The sequence below is a fragment of the Pelodiscus sinensis genome, chromosome 32, assembly GCF_052426305.1.
Source record: "Pelodiscus sinensis isolate ZL-2025 chromosome 32, ASM5242630v1, whole genome shotgun sequence".
NCBI lineage: Eukaryota > Metazoa > Chordata > Testudines > Trionychidae > Pelodiscus > Pelodiscus sinensis.
In genome coordinates this window covers 455,967-478,961 of record NC_143083.1, presented here as the reverse complement: position 1 = coordinate 478,961, position 22,995 = coordinate 455,967, and the positions used below count along the sequence as shown (strand labels likewise).

General features: G+C 44.3%; 1 protein-coding gene across 9 annotated transcripts in view; it reads left to right on the top strand.

The window, feature by feature from the left end:
* EPS15L1 (epidermal growth factor receptor pathway substrate 15 like 1) overlaps positions 1-22,995 on the top strand; it is a 118,657-nt gene that overhangs the window by 20,414 nt on the left and 75,248 nt on the right. For 4 of the 9 annotated variants that reach the window (XM_075903360.2, XM_075903356.2, XM_075903361.2 and 1 more), the window contains exons 7-15: positions 26-151; positions 1,187-1,246; positions 3,378-3,614; positions 5,905-6,062; positions 8,139-8,295; positions 16,341-16,403; positions 17,991-18,076; positions 19,211-19,298; positions 20,529-20,690. In XM_075903360.2, the coding sequence (XP_075759475.1) occupies positions 26-151; positions 1,187-1,246; positions 3,378-3,614; positions 5,905-6,062; positions 8,139-8,295; positions 16,341-16,403; positions 17,991-18,076; positions 19,211-19,298; positions 20,529-20,690 (1,137 nt within the window). Of the gene's footprint in view, positions 1-6; positions 152-1,186; positions 1,247-3,377; positions 3,615-5,904; positions 6,063-8,138; positions 8,296-16,340; positions 16,404-17,990; positions 18,077-19,210; positions 19,299-20,528; positions 20,691-22,995 lie in introns of all 9 variants that reach the window. The other 5 variants (XM_075903362.2, XM_075903359.2, XM_075903357.2 and 2 more) reach the window with 4 other exon arrangements.

The window sequence follows — 22,995 nt, the reverse complement described above, 5'->3', positions numbered from 1 at the left end:
ATTCAGGCTATTTCTTACCAACTAGGTGGAAGAAAAAGCGAAGTTTGATGGTATTTTTGAAAGCCTTTTGCCTGTAAATGGTGTACTTTCAGGAGACAAAGTAAAACCAGTATTGATGAACTCAAAGCTACCTCTTGATATCCTCGGAAGGGTAAGTGTGCTGTAGGTTTTCCTAACCATGCTTTAATGTAATTTCTCTTTCTAGTGAAAGTAAATATGCAATGTAACTGATAGCATTATTTTCAATGAAAGCAATAGTTCAGATCTAGGCCAACGTTTAAAAAAATGGCTGCCTAAAATTACGGTCTCTAAACCAATATTTAGGCACTTACGTAGTTCATTTAAAAGCAAAACACCCTCACATGCACACACATACAACCAACTTGGCCCTAGGCTGGATCTGCTTAATTTGTCTTGTAGTCTTTTAAGAGCAAGAACGTTGCTTTAAAAATTACTGAGCAGAGAAGCAAGTCAATTTAAAAGAAAAGTGAATGCTTCTGGTTTGAAAAGCTGTCCTCAAAATGGCTTATAAGGCCTTATATCCTGCTAGCTTTTTTCATACTAGGAGCTATTAAACCAACCGTAAATGTGAACTCCAACTATCATGAGTGTACTCAGGAATCAGGTTATTCTGTGAAAACTTCAGTAAATCATGGTTTTTAAACAATTGCATTATACTTTTGTTACACATTCTGTATTTTGTGAGCAATAGCTTTGAACTTTGGGGACTCCCCTTACAAATATGTAATACATGCAATACATACCCTTTAACGTTTTTTCTTTTTTTATTTATTAATTACATTTTTGCATTCTTATCTGAGGTGCCAGTGTATTAAGTTAAGTGTTCTGTATCAGGGCCAAGTTTGGGTTCCAGCTAGTGCAGCATGAGCCCTTGCTCACCTGCTTTCACCCTGACCATGAAAGGCCACTTTCTTCTTTGGCTTGATGTGAATGAAAAGTTATGATAACATAGGCTGAAGTACCAGAACAGATGAAACTTTGTATCCCTTTAAGCCTCTTGTCAGCCCCAAACATATGCTTCCATGTATATTATCATAAGTAATATGACTTTCAGAAAATGGACCTCAGATTTCTAGAGAGTATTAACATTTTTAGTGTAATTGATGTTTTTAACCTATGTATTACTAATAGAATTTGTTGTAACATTTTTGTCTAAATACTGTAGGTCTGGGATCTCAGTGATATTGACAAAGATGGACACCTGGACAAGGATGAATTTGCTGTGGTAGGTTTTTTTAATTGAAAGTTTAAGAAAGCAGTGTGTAGGTATTATTGTTTCCTTGAACTTAATTATGAGAATTGCAGCGTCTTCTCTGGCTGCTCTTTATCCACACTGCACCCTACTCCAGATCATTCAAATTACAGCCACTAAAATGGTCTTCTTCATTGAACCCCTCATCTGGCTCCCCCTTGTCCAGGGTATCGGGTTTAATCATCTTGTGCAGCATTCAGAGTCCTGTACAGCTCTACTGTGACCTGTATCTCTGGTTTCATGTCTTACCATGTGAAATACAGGAGGTTTCTGGGGCGCTGCTGAGAGGGTCAAATCTGAGCAAATAGCTTCGAGACAGAGCTATTTACAGCCCAAGAATGGGGGTCCTCTACTATAAGGTGCACAAAACCAGTCACAGAGAGCACTTGTGTTTGCCACAATGGCTAGCAAGAAGTCACACAAGCAATCCCCTTAAACACTCCATTTCTCCTGTTGCAACTGCCAATAACCTCCTTATACAGAGGCAAGGTTATGAAAACCAGTATCACCAGATCCAAACAGGTTCTTCCGATCCCAAATGAACAGCCTCATTCCAAGGTTAATTTAAACCTCAGATCTTACCCAAAAGAGCACGCTGTGCCAATTCTTTAGAATCAAAAGGGTTATTAATAGAAGAAAGAAAGAAAAGGTTGAGAATAAAATTGTTAAAGGAATCAACTTACATACATCAATGGCAAGGTTCTTGGTGCAGGACTGTAGCAGAGATGGAATAAACTGCTGTCTTAAAACAAGTCTCTGGAATACATCCTCTGTTAGGATGGATCGTCAGTCCTTCCCAGTCATAGCAGAGATCCTTCAGAGGAAATTAGTCAGATTGAAGACAGGATACAAAACAAAAATTGAGGAACCCCCAGGACCCGCTCTATACTCTCTAGCCCTTGTGGAAGGAATTCCATTGTTCACTTTGTAAGAAAGTATGTCCCAACATGGAGTTTGTCACATGAGCAAGTCACCTGTCTAGTCCTTTTTGGGCAGCAGCCGTTGCTTACATGCTGGTCAGAAGGTTCACAGCAAAGCTCATCTTTGCTGTGAACAAGTGGATCAGAAGTGGTTTGGCACCATCTGAGGTGCATTGTCCATCAAGTACTCCTATTTATTTGACTAGCAACCCTTTCACAATAGGTTTGCCAACCCTTCTGCTGATATCTCACATAGCCAATACTCATAACTTCAAATACAAAAACGATGCATGCATATTAATAGTATAAACACTATCAGTGAATCACAGGCTTTCGATAGACACCTTACTTGGTTCACTTTGTATTAGCGATGTAAAATCATCGTTAAAATCAGTTAACCAGCTAAATGATAGGTTAACCTAACATTTATTCAGTTAACCGACTAAATGGGGTGGCAGGGGTGACTGCTTCAACTTGGCTTCGAGCCCTCAACAGAGCAGCCCCTGTCTGGAAGGCTGGGTTCCCTGCAGACAGAGGCTGCTCCAGATGCCAGAGCAGCTCCTGCCTCTGGGGTGCCTGGACCTTCCGGGGACAGGGACTACTTTGAATGTTTGCATCAGGCAGGGAGCTGCTTCAGCCCCCACGGGTTACGGTTAACCCAGGGGTGGGCAAAAGAGCCTCTTCTGGCTGGATCCGGCCTGCCAAGCGAGTTGATCCGGCCTGCGGAGGCCTTGCTGCTCCCTCCGCCCCCAGGCCAATCAGGGCCTGCGGGCAGGGGGAAGTGAGCGAAATCTCCTCCCACCCTACCCCTGCCCTGCAAGGAGTGCGCAGCACTTAGAAGCACCACACGCTCCCCACCCCCAGGCCAATCAGGGTCTGTGGGTGGGGAAGCATGGAAGTGCCTTGGCCCTGCCCCTTCCCTCTGAGGCAGCCCAGGGCCACTTCAAAAATCTCTGAAGTTGCCTCCAAACTAAAATTATTGCCCACCCCTGGCTTAGCCTTTCATATCCCTACTTTGTACAAGATTCGATGAAAACATGTAACTGGTTGCAACAATGTTTTGTATGTTCTTATTACAATCCAATAATGCCACACCATGTTTACTTTCATCTCCCTTGTATTTTGGAAACTTTTTGTTATGTGTTCCTCTGTTAATTGGTGTATTTTACCTTTTACTTTTGCAGGCAATGCACTTGGTATATAGAGCTCTTGAGAAGGAGCCAGTTCCCTCAGCATTACCTCCCACACTTATACCACCTTCCAAAAGAAAGAAGACGCCAGTTTTTCCTGGTGCTGTTCCTGTTCTTCCTGCAAGTCCTCCACCTAAAGATAGCCTTCGTTCTACCCCATCCCATGGTAGTGTAAACAGCCTGAATAGCACAGGAAGCTTGTCACCCAAACACAGCATAAAGCAAACACAGGTACAAGTCTCATGGCAATTTTTATATCCTTTATAGTGAACTGCAAAAAAATTAAATTTTTTTTTTGCTGGATCAAACATAAGAACAGCCATACCGGACCAAAGGTCAATTTAGCCAATATCTTGTCTTCCAACAGTGGTCAATGCCAGGTGCCCCAGAGGGCTTTAACAGAATAGATAATCATCAAATGATACCTCTCCTGTCATCCATTTCCAGCCTCTGACAAAGAGAGGTTAGGGACACCATTTCTATCCATCTTTGCTAATAAGTGTTGATGGACCTAACCTCCATGAACTTATCTAGTTCTTTTCTGAATGCTGTTAAAGTCCTGGTCTTCGCAACATCCTCTAGCAAGGAGTTCCATAGGTTGACTAAGTGCTGCATGAAGAAAAACTTCCTTTTGTTTTAAACCTTTTACCTATTAATTTCATTTGGTGACCCCTAGTTCTTATGTTATGGGAACAAGTAAATAAATTTTTCTTATTCATTTTTTCCACACCAGTCATGATTTTATAGACTTCTGTCTTATCCCCCCTTAGTCTCCTCTTTTGTAAGCTGAAAAGTCCCAGTGTTTTTAATCTCTCTTCATATGAAACCCATTCCAAACCCCTGTCATTTTTGTTGCCCTTTTCTGAACCTTTTCTAATGCCAATCTATCTTTTTTTGAGATGAGGTGATCACATCTGTATGCAGTATTCAAGATGTGGGTGTACCATGGATTTATATAGAGGATCAGAATGCAGGACAATGTAGCACTTTAAAGACTAACAAGATGGTTTATTAGATGATGAGCTTTCGTGGGCCAGACCCACTTCCTCAGATCAAATAGTGGAAGAAAGTAGTCACAACCATATATACCTGTGACTACTTTCTTCCACTATTTGATCTGAGGAAGTGGGTCTGGCCCACGAAAGCTCATCATCTAATAAACCATCTTGTTAGTCTTTAAAGTGCTACATTGTCCTGCATTTTGCTTCAACTACCCCAGACTAACACGGCTACATTTCTATCACTATAGAGGATCACTTTTCTTACGTAGGAGAGCACTTTTTTGTTTTGAAAATAAATGTGTTTCATGGGATGTGAGGAGAGCTGAATGTTAAAAGGTGAATTCTCTTTTAGAATGAATCTTACTAGCATGAACAGTTGCTTGGGCTCATAAGAGGGAGTTTGTCCCTACCATAGCCCTAGCAGCAGTATAGAGATGAATCTGCACCCAGGACTCCTGTATGTATCTTCTGAGCACTGTCAATAAGCATACCAGTCTGGGGTATTAGTCTAGTATATATTTGAGAGAGTCTGTATGCCTGCTCAGGAACTCCTCCTAAGTGGTAAGAGCCAGGATGATCAAATTTGATATGCAGCTTCCTTTTATAACTTGAAGCTAGGGTAAGGGTTTGACTGTGCCAGGACAATGGAATGTGCCTGGAGTGAGATTTTTCTCATAAAATGGAAAGGGAGGGCTCTGTTAGCAGGGACAGTTATACTGTATAATGCCCACAGGGGGGCAGAAAGGAGCCAGAGATGGGAACCAGGACAGCTCTAACTCCATTGGGCCAGCAGGGAACAAGAGGTAGCAAAAGGGACAGCTATCTACTATGTATTTGAGAGTATCTGTCCGTCTCTCCCCCCCTCCCCCCCAGCTAGGGATATGCACCCTAAGTATGTTAAGAGATGGGTAATCCACTAATCATGTAGTTGATAACGTTTTTATTGACTACATGATTAGTTGATAAAGAAAAGCTTCCTCAGTCCCAGCTCACACTGGGTCCGGGAGCTACCCCTGCTGCACCTCTGCAGTTTAAATATCTAGGCTTATTGGGTAGTCAGCTACTCGCTTACATCCCTAATACACCCCTCACCTGGCTGTACCTGCTGCATTGGCCATGGACAGGCACTTCTCACCTGGCCCCAAGCTGATGTGATGAGAGGACTGTGGTAGTCCTCTTTTCCTGGGGCAGCCTGGACACTGAACCTCTCATCCCCAACCTCACCCCAGAGCAATGATTTAAATTAACAAAAACAACAATTGTTTGAGTTAAGGATGTGAGCAATGCCAAGTAAATCTTCTAGTAAGTCTCTATGTGAGTAGAAAGCACGTACTCATATTATGAACATTCTGTTTCTCAGTTTTTGTTATATGTTACTGAAGGGAAGGGAAATGTTAGTGGGTTGATCCTATAATATATTATGCACCCTTCAATTTCTGTGGACATATACATAACGCTGAGTACTGTCAATGTGAGTCCTCAGGGTATTAATTAAGGTTGTAATTGATTTTGTTTTTCAGCCATCTGTGAATTGGGTGGTACCAATGTCTGATAAGTCGCGATACGATGAAATTTTCTTAAAAACCGATATGGACATGGATGGCTATGTAAGTGGCCAAGAAGTGAAGGATATTTTTATACACTCAGGCCTGTCTCAGAATCTTCTAGCACACATATGGTAAGGATTCATCATTGGTTGTTTTGATTTTGCTTCAGTTTGATTGTTTTTCTGCTAGTTGACTCTAGGAAATAGCATTTCTCATCCAGAAATGTGTTGCTAACAATGCTCTTGTTAGCTGCCACTGCTATTCTTTTTCATATATGTAGTGCTGCTGCTTTTACTATAATATCCCAACACAATTGTATGCATTTGTAAGTAAGGAGAAATTCATAAATTCTCTCAAGGAGAGCAGCAAAATACATTTTCTTCCTTTCCTCTAATATTCAGATTAAAGCTGTTTATTTGATGGGGTAAGGAGCCCTATGGATGAAGGTGAATCAGATGTGAGATATCTTGATTTTAGTAAGGCTTTTGATACTATCTCACATAACCATCTCATAAATAAATTAGAGAAATGTAGCTTGAATGAACTTATTATAAGATGGGTGCGTGAGTGGCTGGAAAACCATACTCAGAGTGGTTATCAGTTGTTTACACTCAAGCCAGAAGTGCATATTGAGGGGGCTGAAGAGATCTGTGTCCAGTCCTGTTCAGTGTTTTCATAAAGGATTTGAATAATGGCAAAGAGAGCATATCTACTAAGTTTGTGGACAGTATCAATCTGGGAGAGGTTGTAAATGCTTTGGAGGACAGAATTAGAATTAAAAATTATCTTAACAAACTGGAGTAATGATCTGAATTAAATACGATCAAATTTAGTAAGGACAAGTGCAAACTACTGTACTTTCAAAGAAATAATGAACTGCACAAATACAAAATGGGAAATATGACCAGCTAGACAGGAGTACTGCTGAAAAGGATCTGGGAGTTGTAGTGGATCACAAACTAAATATGAGTCAACAATGAAATACTGTTGCAGAAAAAGGAAAAGTCGCTCTCAGATGTGTTAGAAGGGGTGTTGAGAGCAAGATATGAGAAGTAATTATTCTAGTCTACTTCGCATTGATTGGGCTTCAGATGAAGTATTGTGTCTAGTTCTAAAAACCATACTTTGGGAAGGATGTGAACAGACTGGAGGAAGTCCAGAGGAGAACAACAAAAATTATTAAATGTCTAGAAAATATGTTGTAGGAGAAAAGATTGAAAAAATTGGGTTTGCTTAGACTGGAAAAGAGAAGACTGAGGAGGGACATAACAGTCCTCTTGGTTGTTATAAAAGTGGGATAAATTGTTCTTAACTGCGGACATGACAAGAAGTAATGGACTTAAATTGTAGCAAAGGAGATGTTAACTGGAAAGCATTCCAGTAAGCATGTGGCTTACCAATATACTTACCAGTTAACCAGCCCTTGCCAGTGAACTCTGGCAGCAGCCAGCCACGTCAGGCCAGAGCAGTCGCGGCCATGGAGGTGCTGGCGGAACCCCATGACCAGGGCCAAGGAAGGGCTGGACAGTGGGCCACCTGACGGGACCCTAAATTAAAATGGTTAACCTTTTTAACATTCCTAAAAGGAGATTTACGTTAGACATTAGGAAAAACTTCCTAACTATAAGGAGTAGTTAAATGCTGGAACAGGTTATTCAGGGGAGTTATGTACTCTCTGTTGTTGGAAGTTTTTAAGAACTGGTTAGACAAACACTTATGAGGGATGATCTAGATGATACTTAGTCCTGCCAGCATTAAATGGCCTATAACGGTCCCTTCCTGGTCTATATTTCTATGATACTATGATTCTACTTGCGAAGCACTGGAGAAATCCATGAAACTGAAAACATACCTCTGCTTATCGTATCTCTGTATTGATAGCATAACGCAGTCAGTATTCCTATTATGTAAACTATTCCATGAATGGGGAAAACTTTTAACAGTTCTATAACTCAGCTGGCTAAAAGGTCAAAGGCATTTTTTCCAGGAAAACATAAGAACAAAACAATGTTTAATTCAGTTAAGTGCATCTAATAAAACATTCATAGTTCAGCATGTAAAACTTTTCCACTTGGGAAATGGGCTCTGAGGCCAAAACAACAATAAAATTCTATGTATTTGTATCTCAGATTTCATTATAATAATAATAATAGTTGTTTGGTTTATAACAATTTCGACTTATGATAAGAATAACCAATTTCTAACAGGGCATTGGCAGATACAAGACAGATGGGAAAGCTAAGCAAAGATCAGTTTGCACTAGCCATGTATTTCATTCAGCAGAAGGTCAGTAAAGGGATTGATCCTCCACAGGTGTTGTCCCCAGATATGATCCCTCCTGCAGAGAGAAATACTCCCATACAAGTAAGTAATTGGTTATTAATAAATATATTGTTCTACTAGATCAATAGCTGCTTTGAAAGTAACTAGTTTTGAGAGCTGTTATTTATTTATAGTTTGTAATATTCTATTGCTTTAACTTACAAGAAGTTTGTCTACTATTTAGAACTGATTTTCAGATTTCAGAAAATGCTTCATGAATTGGTTATAAATTGCAAACATTCATATTAAAGAAGTTGTCCATTGCACAGGTAGCATTCATAAATATGAGACCAGTTTCACAATTACCAGAGGAAATCTTTACTTGCGCCTGGAATTATTCCAGTTTAAATGTTTTGTTAAAACATGTATCTTTCACCACAAAAGTGGTGGTGACATTTTGACTTTTTTATCAATCATTGTCATGAAGGTATGCATGATGATAGCAGAACTCTGCCATACTTAGCAAGCTTAAGTATATGGGAGTTGCTCTTCATAAAGTATATCTCTTCCTTTTACTCTTAACCTTTTATCCAGCATTTTAATTTTTCATTCACTCTTGTTGCCATTGATCCTTGTGCTATTAGATACATAAAGGGCATGTCTTCACTACTGGATGGATTCACAGGGCAGTGATCCAGTGGGGGTCAATTTATCATGTTTACTATAGACATGATAAATTGACCACTGCTTACTCTGGTACTCTGCCTTAATGAGAAGTGCAAGGGAAGTTAACAGGAGAGTGCCTTCAGTCGACACACTGCAGTAAGTAGATCTAAAGTAGCTGAAGTACATCAAATTCAGCTACGTTATTCACAGAACTGAAATTGTATAACTTAGCTCAATATCATTGATAGTGCAGACCAGCCCAATGAGTAACATTTTCACAAGTGACTTAGGTGTTTAAATGTCATTGAAACTTGAGATCTAAATATTTTAATTTTTTTGAACTTCAGAAAAAAAATTAAGATTTCTGACCTTTGTGAACAGGACAATATTTTTTAACTTCATAAAATGTTTTAGGATTGCTGGCCTTTCTTTGTAAATCAATACAATATGAAAAGTTATACTAATAGAGAAAATATTTGGATCATTTCCAAACTTTGGAGACTGAAGGAAGACTGATAAGAAGGAGGAAGGGGAGAGAAAGTAGGAGCAAAATGAAAAGACAAGTTAAGCAAGTAATCAAGGGCAAAAGTTTTGCTGTCAGGACTGAGAGGGAAAGAATATAGCTTGTAGGCATTGTAGAGGAAGAAGTGGCATAATTAGGACACAGTGTAGATTTTGCAAAATCAGAGGAAGAGGAGAAGTTGAAGATATATACCAGGTTGCAAGACTGAGCATAAAAAAAGATAGTGGCATAGAAAACAGTGAGAGAGAACAGATGATTGGTGGAAGTGCTTTGTAGTAACAACAGTTAGATTTGTCCCCATAACATTTAACAGAGAGACATCTGGCAGATGTCATTAGAAACAGATCAAGAGATGGGATTGGAGGAAGGTGGGTATTTCAGTAGCACCTTCAAGCGATAGAGACCTTGACCCAATTTTGATAGGTACTATACACACACACACAGTATAAAGATAATATCAGAGGGGTAGCTGTGTTAGTGTGGATCTGCAAAAGCGGTAAGGAGTCCTGTAGCACCTTATAGACTAACGATGTATTGGAGCATAAGCTTTCGTGGGCAAAGACCCACTTTATCAGATGTATGTACTGGAAATATCCAGAGGCAGGTATAAATATGCAGGCTAAAGATAATGAGGTTAATTCAGTCAGGGAGGATGAGGCCCACTTCTAGCAGCTGATCTGGAGGTGTGAATACCAAGAGAGGAGAAGCTGCTTTTGTAATTAGCTAGCCATTCTCCATCTTTGCTTAATCCTAAGCTGATGGTGCCAAACTTGCAGATGAACTGTAGCTCAGCAGTTTCTCTTTGAAGTCTGGTCTTTAAGTTTTTTTGCTGCAGGATGGCTACCTTTAGATCTGCTATTGTATGTCCAGGGAGGCTGAAGTGTTCCCCTACAGGTTTTTGTATATTGCCATTCCTATTATCTGATTTGTGTCCATTTATTCTTTTACGAAGGGACTGTCAAGTTTGGCCGATGTATATAGCAGAGGGGCATTGTTGGCACATGATGGCGTATATTACATTGGTAGATGTGCAGGTGAATGAACCAGTGTTGGTGTGGCTGATCTGGTTAGGTCCTGTGATAGTGTTGCTGGTGTAGATATGTGGGCAGAATTGGCACCAAGGTTTGTTGCATGGATTGGTTCCTGAGTTAGAGTTACTATGGTGCGGTGTATAGTTGCTGGTGAGAATATGCTTCAGGTTGGCAGGTTGTCTGTGGGTGAGAACTGGCCTGCTTCCCAAGGCTTGTGAAAGTGAGGGATCATTGTCCAGTATGTGTTGTAGATCACTGATGATGTGTTGGAGAGGTTTTAGCTGAGGACTGTAGGTGATGGCCAGTGGTGTTCTGTTGGTTTCTTTCCTGGGCTTGTCCCGCAGCAGGAGGCTACTGGGTACACGTCTGGCTCTGTTAATCTGTTTCCTTACTTCCTCATCTGGGTATCGTAGTTTCAAGAATGCTTGGTGAAGATCTTGTAGGTGTTGGTCTCTGTCTGAGGGGTTGGAGCAAATGCGGTTGTACCTCAGGGCTTGGCTGTAGACAATGGATCGTGTGGTGTGTCCGGGATGGAAGCTGGAGGCATGAAGGTAGGCATCATGGTTGATAGGTTTTCATATAGGGTGGTGTTTATGTGACCGTCAGTTATTTGCACTATGGTGTCCAGGAAGTGGACCTCCCATGTAGACTGGTCCAGGCTGAGGTTGATGGTGGTGTGGAAGCTGTTGAAATCGTGGTGGAATTCTTCCAGAGTTTCTTTCCCATAGGTCCAGATGATGAAGATGTCATCAGTGTAGTGTAGGTAGAGAAGGGGCATGAGTAGATGAGAGCTGAGGAAGTGTTGTTCTGGGTCAGCCATAAAAATGTTGGCATATTGTGGGGTCATGTGGGTGCCCATAGTGGTGCCACTGGTCTGGAGGTATATATTATCACAAATATGAAATAATTGTGTGAGAGGATAAAGTCACAGAGCTCAGCCACCAGCTGTGCTGTGGCATCATCAGGGATACTGTTCCTGACAGCTTGTAGTCCATCTATGTGTGGGATGTTTGTGTAGAGAGCCTCTACATCCACGGGGGCTAGGATGGTGTTTTCTGGAAGTTTTCTCAGGAAATCAGTGGTATCATGGAGATAGCTGGGAGTGCTGGTGGCGTAGGGTCTGAGCAGAGAGTGCTCATATCCAGACATTCCTTCAGTGAGAGTGCCAATGCCTGAGATGATAGGGCGTCCAGGATTTCCAGGTTTGTGGATCTTAGGTAGTAGATAGAATAAAGATAGTCCCTTCTCCAAAAGAGCTTACAATCTTAACATACAACGAGGGACTGTAAATGGAAAAAATAAAAAATAAACATTTGGGGCGCGGGGGAATGATTGTTAAAAAGTTGGTTCTGTAGAACGTCAGTTTAGTAATTGTACCAGCACCAGTGATACAAACCATTTTTCTCTGGGGAGGGAATCCTATGTACAGGCAGTCCCCGGGTTACGTACAAGATAGGGACTGTAGGTTTGTTCTTAAGTTGAATCTGTATGTAAGTCGGAACTGGCGTCCAGATTCAGCCGCTGCTGAAACTGATCAGTTTCAACAGTGGCTGAATCTGGACACCAGTTCTGACTTACATACAGATTCAACTTAAGAACCCCAGGCATCCCCAGGTCAGCTGCTGCTGAAACTGATCAGCGGCTGATTCCAGGAAGCCCGGGGCAGGGGCTTCCTATAGTCAGCCACTGGTCAGTTTCAGCAGCGGCTGACTTGGGGACGCCTGGGACAGAGCAGCTGGGGTGTTGCTGGGTTGGTCCAGTAGCGCCGCCGCTCCTCGGCGCTACTGGACCAACCCACAGCACCCAAGCTGCTTTGCCCCAGGCGTCCTGATTCAGCCGCTGCTGAAACTGACCAGCAGTGGCTGAATCAGCACGCCTGGAGCAGAGCAGCTGGGGTGCTGCTGGGTTGGTCCAGTAGCGCCCAGAGCGGTGCTACAGGACCAACCGGCAGCACCCCAGCTGCTGTACCACAGGCGTCCGGAGCAAAGCCGCGGAGCACGGGGGCAGCGGGACAGCCCAGATGTGCCGTGGCTGTCCTGCTGCCCTCGGGCTCCGCGGCTTTGCTTCCTCTCCCTGGTGTGCTGGAGATCAGGGAGACGGCCCCGTTCGTAACTGCGGATCCGACATAAGTCGGATCCGCGTAACTCGGGGACTGCCTGTAAAGTAAATGAATGTCAGTGAAGAATAAGTTGCATCCCAATGTCTTCCATGCATTGGAAATCTCTTTGCTGTGGCTTGAAAGACAAAAAGGAGGCAATGCAGTGTATCATAGTGTACTTATGCATCATATCTACTGCAGCTTTTAGTTTTATGAATTTTTCAATTTTATGAACGCCTCAGTCCCTAATTAGTTTGTAAATAGGGGTTGTACTGTAATTGAAATGGATGTCTATGAAATCCCAGTGCGAAGATGACATCACCCAGAATAAAAGGAATATAGGGTGAGGACTAGCAAGCCAAGAACAGAACCTTGGGGCAGTGTTCTTTGTGTAGGCTACGTAGCCATGCTGCTCATGTCTCCTCTGTGAAGTGTCAGTAAGGATGTGGTGTGGCCTCTGCTCATTTTCCCCCCAGTTTAGTGGCAGGGTGCGTGCATTCTTTCCTGCAGGGGGAGTGCAAACCCTTCCAGTCTTAAGGTCTCCAACCTTTTTACACCCAAGATCAGTTTTTAAATGTCAGAACAAGCCAAGATCTACCCCACCCCTTCCTTGAGGCCCCACCCTCTCTGCTCCCCTCCTCTCCATCACTTGCTGTCCCCAGCCCTTACTCACACTCACAGAGAGTAGGTGTGGGATTTGGGTGTGGGAAGGGGTGAGCGATGCAATCTCTGGGGGTGGGGGAAATCTGGGTGCAGGAGAAAGAGAAGGGGATGCTGGTTCATGGAGGGGGCTTCAGGCTGGAGAGTGTTGGGGTCAGGTGGAGGGTTGGGGTGCTGAGCAAGTCACAGGCTTGTGGTTGTGGGGGTGCAGGAGTGTATGAGGGGTTCAGGGCAGGGGGGTTGGGAGTATGAAGGGCTCAGGACACAGATTTGCAGTGTGTGAATGATGTAGGAGAGTTGTGACAGAAGACTGGGGATGAGAGGTGCAGGAATGTGAGGGACTTAGGACAGGGGGAATCAGGTGTGTGATGGGTTTTGGGTTGGAGCCTGTGGGAGTGCAGGAGTGTTACCATCAGGGTTCGACAATTAGGGCAGTCTATTCGCCTGTGGTGAGTAGATTTTAGCCCGGCATGGTGCCGCAGCGCGATCAGCACATGTGCAGCGTGACAAACTGCACGGCTGGCAAGCGGGGCTCACCTCTGCTTGTCAAACCCTGGTTATGATGCTGCAGCCAGATGGGAGCTTGGCCCCAATTGGGGGCGAGTTGGCCAGGCTTCATTTTTAAATAAAATATTATGTCCAACACTAAATGTTTCACAATTGTCTTTATTTATGGGAGGGGTGGGGAACCTGTTTTGGGTCAGGGGTAACTGACCCATAGAAAAATCAGTGGGGGACCACACAAGTGAGAAACAAAAAAATAAAATAAAAAACACCCTCCAAATCTTTCCAAGCCTCACTGATGTGGGCCCAACTGAGACATCTCACTCCCCTGGTGCTCCAGCCCCACGAGAGGAGGAGGAGGGTATGTAGGACTGAGGTTCAATGCCTAAGGCCAGATTAACTCTTCTGGGGTTCAACAGTTAGTGGAATTTGGCCTCTCAACACTCTGAGGTGGGGCCAAAAATGAGGGATCCAGTGTGCGGGGCAAGGCTGCCAGTAAGTGGGATAGGATGGGGGTGCAGAATCTGTGTAGAAAATAGGGTACAGGAGTAAATTGGGGGTAGGTGTCTGACCAGGAGGGAGGGGGCAGGAGCAGGGTGCTGGTGCGTATCTGTCCACGAGGCAGGGACAGGGTGCTGGATGGGGTCTCGCCAGGGAGCAGGGTGCTGATGGGGGCTTGGGCAGGGTGTAGGTGGGAGTCTGGCCAGGAGCAGGGTGCTAATCGGGACCAGGGCAAGGTGCTGGTGGGGGCCTGGGGAGATGACAGGTTGCTGATGGAAGCCTGGACAGGGGGCAGGGTACTCGTAGAGGTCTGGGTGAGGTGCTGTTGTGGGTCTGGCCTGCGGAGAGGATAGGGACAGCTTGGCCAGTATCTGGGGGGTCCCGCGGCTGCATGCCAGGTCTGGCATTTCAGCAGGCATGCACACTGTTCCTCCACTCCTCAAACAGCTGGTGCACTTCCTGAGAAGTTGGATCTGGTTCACAGCTGGTGACTTCCTTCCCTGTGCTTCCTGCCTGCCTTCCTGCGTGTGTGTGGGGGGAGGGGGAGGTAGGTAATAGGAGTCCCAGGACTGTGCCCCAGGTCCAGCATTTCAGCAAGCACGCGCACTGCTCCTCCCCTCCGCACGACAACCGGCGCACTTCCTTGAAGTTGAAGCTGGCATGCAGTCCTGGGACTCCTACTCCTACCCCTCCCCTCCTGTGCAGGAAGGAAGGAAGGCAGGAAACATGGGGAAGGAAGTCCCTGGCTGCACACCAGACCTGGCTTTTCAGGAAGCATGCCAGCTGTTTGGGGAGGGGAGGAGCAGCCCACGTGCTTCCTGATACCTGGATCTGGCGCACAGCTGCGGGTCTTCCCTCCCCATGCTGCAGGAAGTCGGCACTACTTCCATTTTCCCAAGAGGTAGTGTCAGCGCTGCCTACTCCTTGGGGGGTGGGAAGAATGGGCGCACCTGGAACACCTTGTGATCAACTGATCGTACCCCCACAGTCGATCACGATCAACGGGTTGGTGACCACGTGTTAGGGGCACACTCCAGGGCTCCCATTGAGGATGCTCTCAGGGGAGAGGCTTGGCCAGGCTCTGCGGTGCCAGCACAGCTCAGTGGAAATTCTGGAGCTGTAGCCTGATGTGGCCAAAGCACTGACACATACACATACCTTGTGTGCCTGCCTGGCAGTTGGTTTCCAGGAATGCAGTCATTGCCGTGAGGCAAGAGAGGAGGGAGCTGCAGACTTGGCTCTGTAATGTGAGTGCCTCTAGGGAATGGAGGCAGAGAGACTGGGGGAGGGTGGGTTCTGAAACCCCCAACTCAGGGGAGTGCATTTGACACCACCACCTCCTGCCCACCCCACACATCTGGCCAGGCTCCTAAAGCTGTTTCAGAGGAAATCCTAGGAATAGGGATTACTAATGTGTGCTGTTGGGAAGGAGCCACCGGGGAGCAGCCCCCTCTGCACACCCTTTACTCCCCCTGCACATGCTTTCTCTCATTCACCCACACCCCTACTCCCCACTCACTTTAACCAGGGCCAAAAACATAATGCTCAGTGGAGTTGGCAGCTTGTTCCGTTTTTTTTTTTTTTTTTTTAAGTAGAAGGAACATTGCTTTTGGAAGCCCCACAGAAAATGGGAAATAAGAGAAGGACCCTTAAAGAGATTTTCCTCCTGCTTCTCTGGATCTTTCTTAGTGTATGAGGAGAGATCAGAGATGCAGACACTAAAGGCATTAATGGCTTATTCCTAAAGCATGCGATAAACTTTTTACCTTTTTAATATTAGTAAAATTAGCTGAATTATTAATACTCTAGTTAGTCACAAAAATGTCTGATTCTTTTCTAAATCTGTCTGTGCTTTTTACCTCAATAGTTTTTAGCAGTGAATTCTACAGGTGGTTGAAGCATTTTGTGTTTCTGGGATTATACGGGGAGAATTTCCTTTTATCTGTTTCAAATGTATCTCATCCTTCATCTATGTCCTCCTTAATACTCAGTTTGCCCTCATCTGATGCATACAGTGTCATGTCACTTCTTATAATTTTATATGTAAACACACTAGGCTTAATCTTTTCATTCTATACTCAAATGGAAATCTTTCCAGGCTTGTGACTATTTTCGTTACTATTCTCTGAAGCTCTTCTATTTCTTCTATATCCTTTTTCTGTAGAGTCTGTCAGGTTACTTGACCCCTGTAGGAACTGAGATCTCCGCGCTAACAGAAATGCGTCGTGTGAGTAATTGGAAAATCCCAAAGAATTCAAATTTGTTTGTGTAGTCAATTGTAACTTTGAGTTCTTGATGTTTGCATCTTTCCCCATTTCTTCAGCACTAGTGCCCTCTAATATCTAACAGTGTTGTTACAATGTGAGCCTATCACTTCTTGCTGTTTGCCCAGCAGTATGAGCTCCTTCAGCAATCTGAAAGCCATTATTTTTTCAAGCATTTATTTTGATAGGAAGCTCAATATTGGCATAATAATTTACTATGCTTGTAACTTATATTAAATTGCCAATAAGTATATCCTGGTGCAAAAATCTTAACCGTTCTTTAATTCATTGTTTCATGTTTGTGATTTGCTATGTTTTTAGTTAAAGGTAGCATAAAAATAGGTACCTATCTGTGCGTGCAGTATACTAGCTTTTTGTTCATGTTGATTAGTGGCTTGTTTGTGTGTAAGAGACTAACATGGCAGCTCGCATCTTTAACTATTTTGGCAAGCAAGTTGGAAGGTATCTTCTGTTTCTGGTGATTCACAATGAATAGTGCAAGTGTATGGGGGAGCCCATTTTTCTCATCACAGTAATTAACATAGTAAGAAATCTTTTGCAATGTATTGTATAAAATATAGTTAAATACTTGTAAATCGGGGATTCTCAAATTGGATCGTGATCCCGTTTTAATGGGGTCACCAAGGGTGGCTTGGACTTGATGGGGCCCAGGGCTGAAGCCAAAGCCCAAGCCCTGTTGCCCAGGGTTGAAGCTGAAATATTTAGATTTCAGCACTGGATGCAAGGGCTCAGGTTGCAGACCCCCTGGCTAGGGGTAACGGCCTTGAACTTGTGCTGTGTCCCTTGCATCCTACTCTGGGGCAGTGGAGCTCAAGCTTTGGTTCCCTCCTACCTGGAGCAGCAGAGCTTGGATGATCTCAGGCTTCCCTTCCTCCTCTTGGGGTTATGGAGTAATTTTTTTGTCAGCAGGGGGATGCGGTGTAGTGAAGTTTCTCTCTCAAATACTGTCCCTTTTTCAGAGAAATAGACATGCTGTTTTTAATCTTGAGGTCTTTCCTCAGTGACTTTAATGAGCATTTTCCTGCGTAAGAAGTGAGAGAGAACCTTTGAATCAGTCCCTTTTAACTTCCAGTATATTCTGTGTTTGATGATGAATTTCTGTCACTATACTAAATTACAGCTTTGAAGGAAATGGATGAATGCAGGAATCAGAATGTTGTGTACTAAGAACAGTAAACTGACCGAGGACTCGTGGCCACGTTGAAATCAATACCAGAACTCCTATTGACTTCAGTGTGGCCATGATTTCATCCCAGAGTTTTTGCTCAAGGCTTGACCTTGGGCAGGTCCCTTAACTTCTCTGTGCTTCAGGCAACTCATCTGTTAAAATGGATAAATTTTACACTCTTACACCACAAAGCATTGTGAAACTTGCTCATTTGCTGTACAAAATACTTTGTGCTCTCTGAGGGAAGGTGCTAGGGAAGAGCAAAGTGAGGGGTGGATTCTGTGTCTTCAGTCTTTGCTGAGAATGTGTTTCTGTTTCTAATTTGGCTTGCTTGATAGTGGAATATTTTGTTTTCTTACAGGATAGTTCAAGTTCTGTTGGATCAGGAGAATTTACAGGTGTGAAAGAACTCGATGATATTAGTCAAGAAATTGCACTGCTGCAGAGGTAAATCTAGTGGACTGTTCTGAATCTGGGAAAAGGAGGATTTTCCTTACTTATGATGTCCTAAAATTGCATAAGCATTTGTAATATCTGTGCTTTCCCAAAAAGACGAAACCTTTCTTAGTTTAGTATCAGAGGGGTAGCCGTGTTAGTCTGAATCTGCAAAAGTGGCGAGGAGTCCTGTGACATACATCTGACGAAGTGGGTCTTTGCCCACGAAAGCTTATGCTCCTACACTTCAGTTAGTCTATAAGGTGCCACAGGACTCCTTGCCGCTTTCTTAGTTTAGTTCATTGGGGAGTGATGCATTTATCAGTTCCATAGATTTTTGGGTTTTTTAAGTGTGTGTGGTTAAATCAAAAATAGGGCCCCATCACCTTTTATATAGCTGAACCCAATTGTTCACTATATTTTTTTATTTATAGCCATAGTAATTCATTGTGAAATGTCACTGCAAGGTAAGTCGAGCACATTTTGCATAAACTAAAATCTTCCTTTTCATTAAAATGGGACAGTTGAATGCCTGATTAGTAGAAGAGTTTCAATATTACTTCCTGTTTGTTACTGGTAATTATTACTTCTATCCGTCCTACATTGTCTTTTGAATGCTACAAGTCAAGAGCCTTATCTGTGTATCATTGAAGTTAATGGTTACTCCCACTAATTGCACTGAGCAGTTCCTAGAAGGTTCACTTGTAATCTAGAACAAGAAGCAATGGGCTTAAATTGAAGCAAGGTAGATTTAGGTTGGACATTAGGAAAAACTTCCTAACTGTCAGGGTGGTTAAACAATGGAATAAATTGTCTAGGGGGATTGTGGAATCTCCATCACTGGAGATATTTAAGAGCTGGTTGGATAGACGTCTATTAGAGATGATCTAGATGGTGCTGGTCTAGTCTTGCTGTGAGGGCAGGAGACTAGTCTCGATGACCTCTCAAGGTCTCTTCCAGTTCTATGATTCTAGAGCATGAAATGAAAAGTGTGGTTGGTGGGATAGATTTGTCTCTCAAAGTGCAAGAGCATATTTCTTAATTACTTGTTAAAAGAATGACATAAATGTGGGATTACTTTTTCATCTGTGCATTGTTTACTAAGGAACATTTAATTGGTTTTTATAAAATATTTTCTTACTTCAGTTGTTTTCCCTGCAGAGAAAAATATTCATTAGAGCAGGACATTAGAGAAAAGGAGGAATCAATTAGACAGAAAACCAATGAAGTTCAGGTAAAAACTCTGGATTATTACTAATGACATTTCTTTGAAATTCTACAGAATGCACCGTCCATGTTTTAAACAGGTTTTGATTTTCTTTCACATTACTACTTTTATGAATTCATCTGGGTATATTTATTCTGGCATGGAGTGAATATCCTGTAGCAATGATTTAATTTTTGTGCTCTGTTGAAAACTTGTTTTGAGGCTGGTTAGTGTAAAATTCAAATAGTTTAGAATACTAGAGGATTTAATACTATTCGGGTCCTTGTAGGGGCTCAGGCAGAAGGTGGGGGGAAGGCGTGTGGGCAGGGCGTTTGGAAGGTATGCGGAGGGTCAGGGGTTGAGGATGCCAGAGTCAGAGTAGCCAGGGCAGGCAGGTTGCAGGAGTCAGGGCTGGTTGCAGATGTGAGAGCAGGGAGGTTGGGAGGAGTGGGGGGCTCAGGGATGCCCCGAGTCCAGCCAGGGCTGACCTACCCAGCCAGCAGCTGCTCCCCGGGCAGAGGGCGGGGCAGCGTCTGAGCTGCCTGACCCAGCTGGCAGCTGCTCCCCAGGGGTTGCTCAGCAGCTTCCTGAGGCCAGCCGGGGTGGCATGAGCACGGCTGCGTAGGGGCTGCCAATAGCAATGGGGGTTGCTCTGCAGCAGCAGGTGCCTTGTTACCTGGCTGGTGCCAGCTCCCCAGGGTCTCACAGCCGTGGGAGCTGAACTAGGCCAGGGCCAGAAGGGTGGCAGGGGCTGCATTGCCCACCCAGCACCCTCCTACCCTGTGTCCGGCACAGGGCCAAGGGCTGGGAGGAGTGGATTGTGCTGCAGTTGTGGAGTATGGGGACCAGCATGGGAAGGGGGGAGCAACAATGCCTGTCACTAGAACAGGGACCTTACCTGTGAAAGGTGACCACTGTCGTACAGGAATGGCCGCCACCCTTGTCGCTATTCTGCAGTAAAACTATGCATGCTAGCAGACCCCTTCTTTAGCTTTTTCTGAGAAACAATTTTATATCCAGGTGCATCCTGTTTTCTTGGCACAACCAAACCCTGAGTTAATAAAAGGAAGCTGCATAGCAAATTTGGTTGTCCTACATTTTACCATTTAGGAAGAGTTCTTGAACAAACAGACTCCCAGACAGACAGATGCACAAACTGTTTCAAATATATAATGAATAATATACAATATTTTTAAGGTTAACCACTTGTTACAGTACATCAGTTAAGTATAGTCTATAACATGGAACTTTTTTCAGGAACTGCAAAATGACTTAGACAGAGAAACAAGTAACTTGCAAGAGCTGGAAGCTCAGAAACAAGATGCTCAAGATCGCTTAGATGAAATGGACCAGCAGAAAGCCAAACTGAAAGATATGCTAAATGATGTGAGACAGAAATGCCAGGAGGAAACACAGATGGTGAGTTACAGATGATCAAAATTACTCAAGATAGTTATACCCAAAGATGACTGCAGGGAATGACAAAGGGATCTCACTGGGTGACTGGGCAAGAAAATGGTAGAGGAAAGTCAACTTTCATAAATGCAACAAAATGTACACTGTAGAGTTGGGATTATGTTTTTCATTCCAAATTATGGGCTCTAAATTAGCTCTTATCACTCAAGAAAGAAAATATCCACTCAATGCGCAGCAACAGACTAAGAAGATAATGGAATGTTGGGAGCCATTAGACAGGGGAAGGGCAGCTGACAGAATTGCTGGGTCCCTGGGCAAGGGGGGGCTGGGGCCAGTTCCATGCTTCCGGAAAGGATGGGAGGCCTGGGGCAGAACAGGTAGGGCTAGAGGCTAGCCTCTCCCACCAGCCCTTCAATGCTGCCTGGGGTTCTACCAGCGATTTAAAGAGCCTGAAGCAACTGCCCCCTTTGCTGCTCCACCTGGTTGGTAAGCCTGGGCAGGGAATAGACAAAAAGACAGAAAATATCAGTCTCTCTATGTATATGTAAAAATCCTTTTCCTGCGGAATGATTGGGTGACTTCATATGTCATTCTACATCCCCAGGAGCCCTGACTACATGACTGCTCTGTGAAATGCGGGGGAGGGACAGTGGTGGCAGCTCCAGCCCCGTGTGTCCCCTGGACCAGTGTCCACCTGCATCTGGGCCCCGCCTCCAGCCTGCCTGGCCCATGTGCCTGCCATGTGGCTTTGCTCTGAGAGCTTGGGGGATGTGCTGCAGATCTCCTCCCGAGCAAGCAGCTCTGGTGTGTGCCGGTAACCTGGGCTAGGCCCCTGGCTCAGGCGCGCTCTTCCGGGAGCTCCATCTCTGTGTGCCCCTTGGAGCAGCAGCTGCCTGCCTCTGGGCCCTGGCCACACGCCTACTGTGCAGCTTTCCTCTGTGCGGCCCAGGCTCATGTGCTCTCTCCTGGGAACTCCATCCCCATTCGCTTTCTCAGTGTTCGCCTGCCTCTGGGCTTCCATAGACAGTAAAAGCATGGCACGCTAGCAGGGCAGATTCATATCTCAGCTTGCTGCAAGAGACTGAAAATGAGGAGTGGTCTGTGAGGATGAATATTTTGGCAGAAGCATTTTGGACAGTCTGAAGGTTGAGAGGCTGAGACAAGGTGCTAGAAACCCAGAGAAGAGGCGAGAGAGAGGAAGTGCCCAAGATATAGACAAAGACTATCAGACAAGTTGAGAACATCGTTTTTGCCACATTGAGCTTAATATGTAGCAGGCCACCTGCAAGAGGAAATGTTAGAAAGGTATATTTCAGTGGTTCTCAAAGTGTGGTCTGTGGACCTCTAATGGACTGCAGCCGCCTCCCAGGAAGTCCATGGCAGTCTGCAGGGAGGGGCCAATCAGCGGCTCAGCCCCCACGGTGCCATGGATTGGACCCCTGCAGGATCCCATCCTCTGCAGGGCTAGAAACCCCAGGGTCACCTACTCACCCACCCCCACCTTGCTGCACTGCACCCAGCCTCCCTGCCTCTCCGTTTCCCTGCACCCTCCCAGCCACCTTGACCCCAGCCCTGTTCCCAGGGGCATCCTGCCCCCATTTCCCTGAACCCCCTCAGCCACTCTGCCCCCAGCTTTAGCTCCAGGCACTCCCTGCCCCCATCTCCCTCCCCCCTGGCCAGACACCCTACTCCCAGCCTTCTGCACCTCACAACCTCTTCCTTTTTGCACACCACCTCCCTCTCAGATCCTGCACCCCATCCCTATCCCACTCATTGGCAACCCTGTCCTGCACACTGTACCCCTAATTTTTGTCCCCACCCCAGAACCTAAGGGGATCTACAAAATCCACTAACTCTGGAATCCCAGAAAAGTAAATCTGGCCTATGGGAAGCCCAGAACATCAGAAAGATTGTATGGCTAACAGTTAGCAATTAGCTTTACTCATAGTTAGCCATCCAATCTTTCTCCTAAATTGCTAGCTTAACACTTTATTTTTGACTTTTTGTGCACTTTTTTTATTATTTGTAGTCTTTTGGTGAGCTGTTAGAAAGATTGTCTTTGTAAAAAGCTTTTTTGTATTTTTTTTATTCTGGCTGATAAACTTGCATTCAATTTTAAAAGAAATCTGAATCTAGTATTTGAGGAGTCCATCATACTCTTTTTTCATAATGATGAAGAAGAGACCCATCCAAAAGAATATTAGCTCTCATTAATGTCTAAAATTTTAGAGTCCTTAGGTAAGCTTGTGAACATGCTCAACTTTTAATGATACAGTTTTCAAAGGAAAACAAATTCCTAAAGATATAC